A 13,118-nucleotide genomic window follows, 5' to 3' on the forward strand; every position below is an offset into this window, starting at 1 on the left:
ACTCTCTCCTGCCCTTGCTCTTTGTTCTAATCTCTTGCTCTGCTAGTTTGGCTCTGTTCCCCGCTATCTCTTTCTTTTTTTTTTTACCACCATTCACACAGTGTTCTTTCTTTGTTTGCCCTGTTATTCATTGTTTGGCTTTGTTTGCTACAGAGGCTTGGAGGCAGACAATGGCCTTGTTATCTAGACTACTGTGGCCCTCTGACTGTGCAACAGTTGGTCTGAGTGGACTAGGTTACACAGAATACCCACAATTCAGCACACTCACAGCAGGCCACACTGAGTGAATTAGAAGTTCAAACTATCCAATTTATTTACCACTAGCTAATACAGGTTTAAGTTTAATGAATGGATGAATGTGCTACAGAGAAGGTTTGTCTTTAGTGAAAAAATCTGTGGCATTTCTCTGTCCCTCCTTGCCTCCCTGCTTGTGCTTAATGGCCATAGGAATCTCAATTGCACTATCCTCATGCAATACTGTAAGTGATAAAAAAACGTCCTAGAGCAGTGTCTTCAGCTCTTTCTGTTTTTTTTTCTCTCTCTCTCTCTCTCTTTTCTCTCTCTCTTCTCTCTCTCTCTCTGCCTGGTGTTTTGTTGCAGGACGCAGGCAGAGATGGCCCATACGTGCCGTGGAACAATCAACTTGGCCACGGCACACATCGACACAGAGGACGCCTGCAATATTGTCCTGAGCAGTGGCGGCCGCACATACCACCTGAAGGCTAGCACAGAAGTGGAGCGGCAGAGATGGGTCACTGCACTGGAGTTGGCCAAAGCTAAAGCCATTCGCATGATGAACGATCAGTCTGGTAAGGGCAGCTGGAGCGAGCAGCTACTAATATGGAAAGTATAAGCTGCATGGAATGCTTTTTATAGTCCAAGTGCAGACTGTAAGAGCGTAACACACCCATGAGGCACTGACATTAATGGTCAGGACCTTGTTAAATAAAGGCTATGCTGATACTAACTTGAGTAAACATACAAGAGTGTGTTTATCTTGTTATTCATTTTGTTACTTCCAAGAGTCAAGGTCAAAGGTGTGTTCGGCACAGCATGTTCCTCTGGATGTATTTGATTTTCCATTGTCCAGTGGTATTTGATATTCAGCACGGTGGGTGTTTCAGCTTAGGCCTTCCTTCTTTTTTGATGTAATTCAGATTCCAGTATGAGCCAGGAGAGGGCAGCGCCGTCTGCTCAGTTGAGTTTGAAAACAAACCTGAGGTTGCCAATGGTACTTTGAAAACTGTGCTTCCATCCAGCCTGACAACAGAGCACTCTCATTTCCAAGGCGACTTATTCTTCTGTCGTTGTGTTAGGTGTTGCAGGTCAAAGGCTGTGGGAAAAGCCTGAGAAGACTGTTTTTCTTTACTTTTCACCCTGGCATCATCCCAAAGCCCCTCTGCCCCACTCTGTTTCAGACAGGGTCTACAGAGACTTAGACAGGATATATATTTTGCTGGCCTCCATTTGAAATTCAGATCACTAAATATAGACTGTGGGAGAATGTGAGTGCTTTTTTAGCTCACCACTTCCAGTAAGCAGGAGAAAAGTGTTTGTATATTTCTATTTTAAATAGGTTAGACTATTGAACTACCTACATACTTGATGTGTGTATGTTTGTTTGTGTGTGTATGTGTGTTTTCTGCAGCATGAGCTGTTGTTAAGTTCAGCTGCAGTATGCTGATGTCCATGTGTTGTTGACTTCAACCTTGCACATAACAAGCAGTTCATCAGGCACATAATATACAGAAATATCCTGTTACAGATTTGATGTCAGGCAACCTGTTCTCAGAACAAATATGGTAAGATGGCAATTGCAAGCTGATGCTTTTCATCCCATTTTTAGCATTTAATTGCATGAAAACACACAAAGGCACCTGCTTCTAAGATGCTGTATAGCGAGTCTGCTGCCATTTGTCACACCAGGTTTTAACACAATCATTAGATCCTCTTTAATACTTTGTTCAAAACATGAAACCTTAAATCTGTATTAATTAATGCATTGGTGCTTTAATTGCATGCCATGCGTTTTGATCGATCTTCTCAGCACAGAGGTGGAGCGCAGTGCAAACCCAGGGCACATCACAGAGTTATAACTTGTTTCATTTCCAACTCTGTTTATGCTTTCATCTTTTGATCTTAGCCCTCGAAGCCCAGGTTTTAAAATCTTAAATCCAATACTACACTGTAAAACAGCTGTTTCTCTTTATCTGTGAGCCATGAGATTATTTTCTATGTACAACTGACCTGAATCCTGAATCAATTACTTGAATAAATTACAGCTTTTCCATTTATAAGCCTTCTCCTGTAAATTGCCTGTCCTTCCATGAGTGCATCTTGTTCTAATTTAGGTTTAGATTGGATTTCTAGCAGTCTGGGGCAAACGTTCAGCAGATGGCAGTGTTTCCCTTCACTTCAACATGACCTCTCTCATGGGTTTGTCTGCCTTGTTCTTGCCACTGCTTGTGAAAGTGAGCTCACAGTCCAGTGAATCATTGGTTCCAGTGGCTGCTTGAATTTGCGAGCCTGACATGCGCTTCTATTTATATTTAAAGTTTGCTTAGATGTTGAATTTTAGTGGAAACTGTGAAGGGTTAGTGGAATATGGTGGAACAATTCACAAATGCTGGAACCAGTCATCCAGTTAGTGTTTTTCTCTTGGTGTAGCTGAGTTCAGACCGATACAGCTGAGGAAGGCAGGAGAGTAACGGCAGCAGCTACAGATCCATAGTGGCTGTCTTCCTGCACCTGACCCTGATGTGCCCAGCATGCGAGTTGATCTGCATCAGCATTTAGTAAGTCAATCTCTGAGGGAGTCCTTTGACGTTTCACTTGAACTGTCTCTGGCTATGTGTGGTTGTCACATGTCATTTACTTCTACAGGTTAAGTTACAGATATTTACATTTATCTTCTTGCTTGTGTTATTTTTCTCTTTTTTCTCCTTTCTTTTAAATTCACATCCCAGCTGCAAGTCTCCCTTTACGGTAAAAGGTAGGGCTCTGTCCATGGTCCTGAAACAGCATATTAAGATTAGGACAGCCTCCTTAAACGAGCTTCATTTGTCATTTTCCCACCCCTCCTGGTCCTGACTGTCTCCCTGTTCCCCCCCCCCCCCCCTACATTCGCTCCAGCACTCGCTCTTCCTCCCTCTTCCAGTCACCCTCTCCCTCGTTGTCTGGTTTTCCCGCCCCCTCCCTCTTTCTCTCTCTCCTGCTCTCTCTCTCTCCGTAAGCCGTTTACTCGGCTTTTCATCCAGCGGGGTTTTTTAGTTCTGAATGGAATGACCTTCTGCTTTCTCCAACTCTGCTCTCGTTTCTTTTGCTTAAAACATTGCTATTGTCCTGCAAAGTCTGGAGGGAAAAATAGAGACGGGATAAGGTGCAATTTTTCTTTTGTAAGTATCCAGCTTTTTCTTCCATTCACGTTGTGCTCAGGAATGTGTGTGCGTGTTTGTGTGCATACAAAAAAAATGAGATAAAATGATGAAATTCAGCTGAATAAAACTGTTGCAGCTTATATTACAGTATGTTTGATGAATATTGACGGATTTCTAGTTGATAAATCCAGGATGTCTGTGATTTCTATTGTTAGACAAAGGGTAGGGGGTTACAGTAGACTGTCCCAGAGCTCTTTCAAGTGACAAACTCAGCTTTGAAATTGAAAAAAACATTTCTGAATTATTAAAGAAAGTAAGTAAGTCACATGTAAAAATGTTTCTCCATTAACAGTGAATTGAAAACATTGTTGAAGAATTGATTTAATTGAATTGTTTTGCTCGTATACATTTTCTGTGAAAGGGATGGATTTCTGTGGGCACGGCAGCAGACTCTGGTTGTGTAGGCTGCATTAGTTTTATTACACCAGTCTGCATTGCATACATACATATTGATTTATGAATAAAGTAACAAATGTATTCCGATGACGGATGTAAAAAATAAAGTCTGACTGTCCTACTGTATTAATTAAACTGTATTTTCACACCTGCACTACTTTCTGAGCTCGTGAAAGGATGTTATGAAATGACAGATGGTGTGCTTATCATCATCGTCATTAATTAGTTCTGCAGCGCCTGTGTATCAAATCACTTGTCCTTGTTTGTCTTGGATGTAAAAGTGTGTGGCGGCAGAGGCCGATTTGTTAGATCAACTCAGTCCCCAATGACGAGGAGTTTGGAGACAAAGAGATCAGAGGAATTCTTCTAACGTAACAAACAATCCACCCGCAAAATACTCTCCTCTTGGTGCTTTTTTATCTCTTTATTTTCAGCTCTATTTAACTTCTTTGTCTCTGTTTTGTCTTAAATCTGTTGTGAATATTACAGCCAAGGAAAGTCAAACCTTTGCTGTCTCATAATTGATTTAAACTGTGAACTCCCACTCCCTCCATAAACTGTACATCCCACCCATCTTGGAGTTACATGCCACTTGCTTCCTCTCCCGTGGTCTGACACTTGCTCTTTGAAACTCCATTGTGTCTATGTTGTTGTTTTTCTTACATTATATTCTAAACAATGGAAACTAATCAAACACATTGTCTTTGTCCTGTTCCTTCTGGGCTTGATGCCTGTTTTCTAACTTGGTTCTTTTTTTTTTTCACCTCTTTTTCTTTATTCTTGTCTTTGGCAAACGGTGCCTTTTCAGCCTCTAAAATATCTCACAAATAGGTGTGTGAAGAATAGAAATGGCACTTTCGTCTTATCATGCTAACACATTCCTGTGACTGTCTTCTTCTTTCACTTTTTGTTGGCACATGATTTTCAGTTAGTTTTATTCTTTAAATTTTTTTTTATGAAAATGTTTATTAGATTTAGTGATGTTAAAGACTCTAGTCTAGTGTGCTCTAGTTTAAGTCAAAACAAATGAAAAATGTTTTAGTAAATATTTGTCTTGTTTGCTGATTTTGACATAGACAGTGATTATGGTTATAGATGTTGTTCTCATCTATTGCGAGGTCTTGTTTACCTGTTTATACTAATGATACACACACACACATACACACACACACACTACCTCAGCTTCTTAACAGTATGGTAGAATGAGCTCCCCATTGATATCAGGTCAGCAGAAAGTCCTCACGTCCTTCTTCGCAGACTGAAAACCTTTCTGTTTCGGCTGCACCTTCCCCAATAATAATAATATAATGACAACAAAAACATACTGCTTTCTGTATGTAGCACTTGAGCTGGTTCGGCTTATTTGAAGTTAATTTGCAGGATTCCTGCTGTTCTGAGTTAGTTTCCTCATGGTTGTTTGCACTTATTGTAAGTAGCTTTATAAAAGCGTCAGCTAAATGAAATGTAATGTAATATAAAGTATGACAGCATCAGAACACTGATAAAAAACGTGTGTGATAGTTGTTTACTTCCTTTTTTCCCCCTCAAATCGGAGTTGATCGGAGCAAACCTAGAAGAAAATAGTCCTTTAAATAGAGGCCACATTTCTGAGAATAAAATATTACTATAAATGTGTTTTCCTTTCTGTTTGATTGTAAACTACGTGTGTTACAGTGTGTGTCGTTGTTACTACGTGTGTGGCAGTCTTAAGCTAGATAATTAGGTTTGAATATTGTGCTTGGATTAGTCTCGCCTCTTGTCTCTTACATGGCTGTTTTGGTATTAGACCATTGTTTTCTTCAATTTAATGGATCTTTAAATTATGTTAATCATGACTATATATTCAGTGGACAGCGCTATTGAAGCTCTGCATTGTTACAGGATCCACACTACATTACTGGGATTATTGTGCTGTCCTTTGTTGTACTGGGATTTCTGTCTGCTCTGTCGGGCTCCAGTGCATCCAGTGACCCGCCGTATGCTGCATGAAACTTGAATTCATTATTAAGCTCACATTTTGTCCCGGTCGACCCCCTCATTTTCTCTCTGTCGCTCGCTCTGTAGCTTTTCTGCTTTATCAGCAGCAAGGAGAAATTGAGAATGCGGATTACAGGCAGGTTATTAAAATATAAATGAGTTAAATGTTGTGCAAGGCGGTCAGCCAGGACACTTGAGCTTCAGTATTCAGGTTTTCCATTTTCCTCCTGTTAGTGAACTTCTGTTTTGTGACACCTCTTTTTTCACTGGTCAGGTGGAGCTCTTTATGCCAACGAGAGTGTTTTTCCCACAGCACTGCAATCTGCCACAGTGGGCTGGATACGGTGTTGTTGTTGTTGTTGTTGTTGTTGAAAGTCCACCGCTGTTGGAAGCTTCATTCTCTGTGAGTAATATTAGTTTAAACTTTACGTCTGGCTTGATGAAGTGATGAAAACAAAAATATTTTATTATTTTAATGAAGTATCCCTTTCAGCCAAGCTCTTGGTTTAGAACAGTAAACATAAGGACAATAGTTTCAGTTGTTTTCACACTTTCCTTTCCTTTTCGTTCTAGTGTGTGTCTTTTCTGTTGGCAAGACTAGAGTCAGGGTTTGTAGCAGCCTGCGTCAGGCAGCATCGGACATGAATCTTTTTTCATCTGACTGATGGTATTGTGTGTATCTTTTCGTGTAACATTGTCCATGATGGGGTAATTTATTCAAACCAAAACAAACGTTGTTATTTGTGGGTATGAAGATTGTAAGAGCGATGGAGAAAAGGTCACTAGTGGGTGAGGACGAGTGATGTAGGGCAGGTGTGTAAATAGGGATTATTAGTTGCATATATGTAAAATTGAAAACATTACACTGCAGACATAATCCGTGACATTCAAATCTATTTTTAATGTTTTTCATATGTGACATTAATCTGAGCGTGTACACTAAAATATAAAGGTATCTGTTTAAGATCTGAGTCTTAGAGTGAGGTCGGGTCTCATGTGGTGATAATGACTCAAACTAACACAGAAATAAGTCTTTGAAATATTTTCTACAGTCTTCGGAAAGTCGGAGTCCTGACCTCAAGCCTATTAAACTGTACAAGCATGCCATCCAACAAATATCACTCCACGGAAACTATTCCTTAATGAGCAAATGTTCACAATACAGCTCATTTCTGCAGGTCTGGTCAGCAACCATGGAAACATTTGTTGGAGGTTATTGCTTATGAGGATGATTTATCACGTCTTCAATGCAACATTTGCATACTTTTTAAAAAGCGAGGCTGTTGATTCCTCAGTAGCATCTTTATTCAGGACATAACAAGGTCATATTTACTGCCTGCTATGTGAAGTAGACATATTTTTTGAAAATAAGATAGAACCTCTTACACAAGGTTTTATCATCTATTGAGTAAATTATCTGACTACCACATTTCGTGTATGTATATTTGTATATGAATGAGAAAAAAATGTGTTTAACTACTATTACTTCTACATTCAAAATTCAAAGGCTTTATTGTCATATGCACAAAAGCTACACGGTAGTTTTTGGCAATGAAAATCTTAAGTGTCAGCCTCCTCCAACAATGCAATATACAGTATACTTAAGACTTTAAAAAATAAAAATAAAGTAGTGCTCCATGCTTCAAGACACATGCAGGGATATTTCTGCAGACTCCTCAAACATCAACATTTTAAAGGCACAACTCACAAAGTGCTTCTTAAAGTGCTAACACCAACAGCTGCTGCGCAAAGATGCGACCTGCACTGGAGATTATCTGTCAGTGATGCCTAAGTGCAATCAGGGCTGGATGATTCATTGCCCCAGCATATTGAGAGTCAGCTGTAATTTCACTCTGCTGCGTGGGGCATTGACATGAAGTCATGTGTCTGTTTGTGATAACCAAATCATCAAGTTCTCTACTATGAGCCAGTGCAGGCTGACGCAGGAAGCAATTACTCTTAACTATTACATTTGTGGTTAGTTAAAAATCTTCCACGTCCTTTGGATAAGCAGGTTGTGATCGCCACAGGAGGAGCAGCAGTCCATTAGGAGCCCCGAGTTTCAGCTTGTATTTCACTGCAGTCGATTTGAGTCTTTCTGGTGCTTACATGCGAGTGGTCTTCAGTTGCCTCAGTGACAGTGATAATGTGCTCTTTTAACATGGATCAATTACATTTATATGGCTGCTGCTGGTGGAATTGACACAGCATAATGTTTTAAAAAGTTATTCTAAAATGCCATTTTCCTGTTAAAAAGAATGCTTTCCCACGAGGAAGTTGAGCAGTCTGAACCTGAGTGTTTGGGTTCCTGGATCTCAATGCAGTTATGAGACTGTACATTGTGATCTTTAAACGTTGTCTTTAAATCAAAACAATAAACAGGAAAATGTGGGGCTAAAATTTCTGCTTAACTTTGTGATTTCAAAAGAATATCCTGTGATATTGGGTCAACTTAGGTTAGTCAAGAGCGTTTTTAAAACGTGCTCCCTCTCCTGGAGATGGTATTGTTTTGGAGTCACCTATATTTAGAAATAAGGGTGCAGTATTTTATTTTATTTTTTCAACTTAAATATAATTTAGATTTATTTTGTGACTATTTATTGTATGTAAATAAGTGTTGGTACCTGGAGAAAGTCTACAGTGTATGTAGTCTTATTATATATTATATATACTGTATAATTACGTGTGTGCTACTTCATAATTACGACATTTAGTAGTTTAAATGTGAAATCAAATACAGCAGTGTTTCTACAACAATGCCATTCATACAGTGACTTTATTTATCTCAGTTTAATCCATAGATAATAATTATAATAATAAACTGCATAAAGCATTTTTACTATACCAAAATGCAGCAAGTGATTAACATTAAGAGTATTGACTGAAAACAAGATATAAGAAAGAACTGACTGTTTAAACAAATAACAAAGACTCCAGATGCATCACATGGATGCTGCAGGTTTCACCAGTCAGGGTTGAGCTCTCATTGCATGGTTACACTTAACAGTATTGAAGAAAAGAACTGATGAAGGTCAAGTATGAAATTAATTGAAGGTTTCATGCTTCGGCGCCCGCTCGAACATGCCCTGGGACATTTAGTGGATGTTATTTATTTACAGTCCAACAACCTTTTCCTGTCAGCACTTCTCTCCCCTCACTTACTGTATAGTCCACGGCAGCCCTCCCCTGTTACCTGTGTTATCAGATATTTTACAGAATCACTGCAACACACATCATACAGCGCACAAGCGACATGTGATACTGTAGCAGTTTTAAATCAAGGGATCGACTCAGTGCGCTGTTGGCCTAATTTGCACAGCTGAAGGAATTGCCGTTGCATCATGAAACAGTGACAGCCCATGCTTTTCTTGAAGCCTTGGCCCAGAGGTATTCATAGCATTACTGATACATGTAAGCGCTTTTCGATGTAAAAAAAGATTTGCAATTAGGGGGAGGCTGACTTCCTTTCCCTAATCACACATTTATCTAAGGTGTAAGATGTCCCGTCTAACTAAAATACACAGATTATTGTGCATAACCCCCTGCAGAGAACTTTATATTATAAAAAATAATGGCCCCTGCTGCTAAATATTTCATTACTAGAGGTAATTAAAACTAAAGCTCGGCTCTTTGATAATCGCCTTATTCAGAAACTTGGCTCATAAGATATTCAAACGCACTTCACAGAGATCACTATAACGAGTCTGTGTAGGGCTCAACAACATTATCTGAAAAGATCTAAAACAGTAAAGAAATTAAAACAAAATAAAAAACAATAAACATTTATGTCAATGACCATAAATGTAACTATACATGTTTGAGTGGTTGTACATACAATTACATGTTACTGGCTGTTGTTGCTATTCTAAGTTTGGGGAATTCAGATGTTTTATTTAATAAAAAAACTGAATTGAGTATATTCAGATTTGCAGGGGGTTAACAATATTTACAGATATTTATAAATCACAGTAACACATTATCACAAACATTATAAAATAACCAAATTAATGTACAAAGCATTTAACTGTCTTCCATCGAACAAGAAGTAATTAATTTAGATATATTTAGTTATAGCAGGCTCTAAATCTATAATTTGACTGTCAGACATGAGTGAAATAAAAACAGGATATGGTCATCATGATGGGATTTAGCTTTAAAGTAAATGAGATATATTGATTAATTATATACCAGCCGTACCTAGAATTGGTGTAATGTGAAGTGTGTGTTGACAGAAGCCCACAGTTAAATCTAGGAAAGGAGAATTAGTCCAGTTGGCCGAGGTGACCTTGAGTTACAGTACAATGTGATATGTATATTCTCAGTGATATTGGAACGATAGCCTTCACCTGCTTTGAAAAGGGAGGCAGTGAGGCTTGTTATTGTAGCACGTGGCTAACTACAGTTTGAATTGTGCTGGATGTACAGTGACACCGACCTGTCTGTGGGAGGTTGAAGGGATCAGCACTATAAGGAGAGTCTGACAGAGGACGACAGAGAAAGGACAGTCTTAATCAGTAGCAGAGAAAAAAGACATTTACTGGGAGAAATGTTTTATTTGACCTTTTGCCCTTGGTCTAGTGGCACCATTCGGAGTTAATATGTCGAAACTTAATCTGAAATCTTTTCATCCCTCATGTCTCATTATACATAAACTCCTAGTGGTGTCATTTGTGAAGCGACATTGCCTTTACTTAATACCATCTCTGCCATTTTGCGTTCCCTGAAATAGTTGACTTTTTTTCTGTCAGGCTACGACAGAAACAGACAGAGGGGGGTTTACAGAGAGGAAGCAATGCATTCTGGTCTTAGTTGTGACTGCTGGCTTCTGAGTCCTATCTCCTCTCTGCTTCACTCTCTCCCTCCCTCCCTCCCTCCCTCCCTCCCTCTCCATTCTGCACTGCACTGAGAGAAGCATGTGGAGGAGAATTGTAAATGTGCCGAGCTTTGTGAATGTGTGTATCCTGAGTGTGCGCGTGTTTCCGGAAGAAAGAGAAGCAATGCACGACAGGAGATAGGAATTACACAAGGGAGTGCCTGCCCTGCATCGCTCCCCTGTCTGTGTACTGAATGTCCGTGTGTGAGTATGCATGTATGTGTGTGCACGCTGCAATGCTGAACAGGGAAAGTCGCTGCTTCTGCCCCCCCCCTGCTGGGATTATGTAGTGGCCCAGGGCAGCGTTGCGTCTCAGGGAGCGTGGAGTGGGATCAGGCCTGCAGAGAGTGGGATGAAGGGCCGGAGCTGCTGGGAGCCGGGGACGCTCCGCTCCCTCTGCAACTCGGGCTGCCTGAGTAAAGTCAACCAGGGTCAGTACAGCTATAGCTAATGCTACAAGACATTAGCACGGAGCTGTCACACTCCTCTCCATCTGTCCAATGACAAAACCTTCCTCATCCTCCTCATCGTGTGTCTGAGAAGTAGCTGTCATCGCTCATCCATCCTCCTCTCTCTCTCTCTCTCTCTCTCTCTCTCTCTCTCTCTCTCTGGTTTCTGTCATCTGCCGTCATGGATGCTCATATCTCTGCAGCCTCCCTCAACAATGCAGCGCCTCATGCTGTAAAAAGAGCAGTGTGTCCTCTCTCCTGCACTCCTCACTGCATGCGGTCTCCTTCCCTCTTTCCTTCTTTCTCCTGTGCTGCTCTCGCTCGGACTCATTTCCTCTCTTCTTTGCGCCTGCTCCATCTCACATTTGCATATGGATGAGTTTGAGCGTGCCAGGCCTATTTGTTGTGTTGGCAACGTGAATCTGTGTAGTGCTGCAACTAACGATTATTTTCATTGTCGGATTACTCTGTCGATTATTTTCTCGATTAGTGGTTTCTCTATAAAATGTCATAAACTTGTGCAAAAATGTCAATCAGTTTTTTTCCAAAGCCCAATTTAACATCCTCAAATGTCTCGAAGATATTCAGTTTACTCTCATAGAAGAGTTCACATTTCAGAAGCTGGAATCAGAGAATTGTGACTTTGTGTTACTTAAAAACTTACTGAGTCGGTTACTAAAATAGTTGTCAATTAATGTAATAGTTGACAACTAATCAATTAATCTTTGCAGCTCTGCGTCTGTGTTTGTATATTGTGTGTGTAAAGTTCATTGCACAATGTGCTGTGTTTCCCAGGATCCTGAAGTGCAAATGTGACAACAGGACAAGTAGAGTGTGAGGACTACAGATTAATAAGATATTTGCACTGTCCTCTCACAAGCAATACTAGCCGGCATTATATGTTGTCCAAACAGTGAAGGATCTCGCACAGATATTACTGCTCATGGCAGGTCGATAGCATCCTATACAGTGTACTATATGGTGTATGTATATGAATATGAACTTTTGGAGGAACAATGAAGAAAAATGTTAGCTATTACATTTTCCCCTCCCTCCCTAACTTATTCTATCTTTCCACTTCTCTCGCTTCATCCATCATTTGTCTTGCTCATGGCAGAGTTGGACAATGTTGAGTTGAACAGCTGTGCTCTTAAGCCCCAGGCTCTCCGTCACGTCACTTTGCCTGCCTGCCACAGGTGGTGCAGACTATATTGTTTTAAGACCTTTCGTACTACACTTCTGCAATATGAATGTTGGGACGTGATTAAGTTACACAAAGAAAAATGTGCCGGAAACAACACATCACAACTCTGAACATCGATCCAATAGTCTGAAATCCTCTAAGGATAATGTGCTGTAGTACGAGCTGTTCTCTTATAGTGTCACAACACAGTGTGATGGCATCACAATGTCCTGTATGTGTCAGTGGTTATATATTGCTCTTGTGTACAAACACTTGGGCTTATACTGCCGTCCCCCACGATGAGATGCATTGTATGAGTTTGACATGTTTTGTACATTTTAAACATGGATACTGCAGTTTTAAAACAATGGCCGTTTAAAAAAAACGTTAAACTGTTGCTAAACAGTTACTGTTAAATTAGCTTTTTCTCCAGGTCCACTTATTTATTTGCCCTGTCCATAAACAACTAATTAATTAAGATAACAAATAGATAGATTATAACTAAACAAGTAGATTAACTGAGTGTAAATCAGAGCTGCTGCCCTTACCAAGCAGTTAAACCCACCTCCGTTAGTACCAATCAGAATAAAGACCAGCTCTTGGTAGAACACCGTTAAATGTAAATGACTTAGTAACAACAGAGTTCAGTAACAATGGTTAAATGTTTGGGAGGGCCGGAAGAAACCACTTTAGCTCAGTCAATTGGAGAGCTCATTGTTCCAACTAAAGAGGAAGAGGGAAGCGGTATCAGAAAGCTACCAGAGAGAAGGAAGGTTTCATTCTGCACGAGTGAATTCTTAATA

The 13,118-nt window shown here is 40.0% G+C and overlaps 1 protein-coding gene across 3 annotated transcripts in view; it reads left to right on the forward strand.

The window, feature by feature from the left end:
- Window positions 1-13,118, forward strand: part of osbp2b (oxysterol binding protein 2b) — a 44,478-nt gene that overhangs the window by 5,524 nt on the left and 25,836 nt on the right. For 2 of the 3 annotated variants that reach the window (XM_029439892.1, XM_029439894.1), the window contains exon 2: window positions 601-809. In XM_029439892.1, the coding sequence (XP_029295752.1) occupies window positions 601-809 (209 nt within the window). Of the gene's footprint in view, window positions 1-337; window positions 373-600; window positions 810-13,118 lie in introns of those variants that run through there. The other variant, XM_029439893.1, reaches the window with a different exon arrangement.

This window comes from Cottoperca gobio, chromosome 9 (assembly GCF_900634415.1).
Source record: "Cottoperca gobio chromosome 9, fCotGob3.1, whole genome shotgun sequence".
NCBI lineage: Eukaryota > Metazoa > Chordata > Actinopteri > Perciformes > Bovichtidae > Cottoperca > Cottoperca gobio.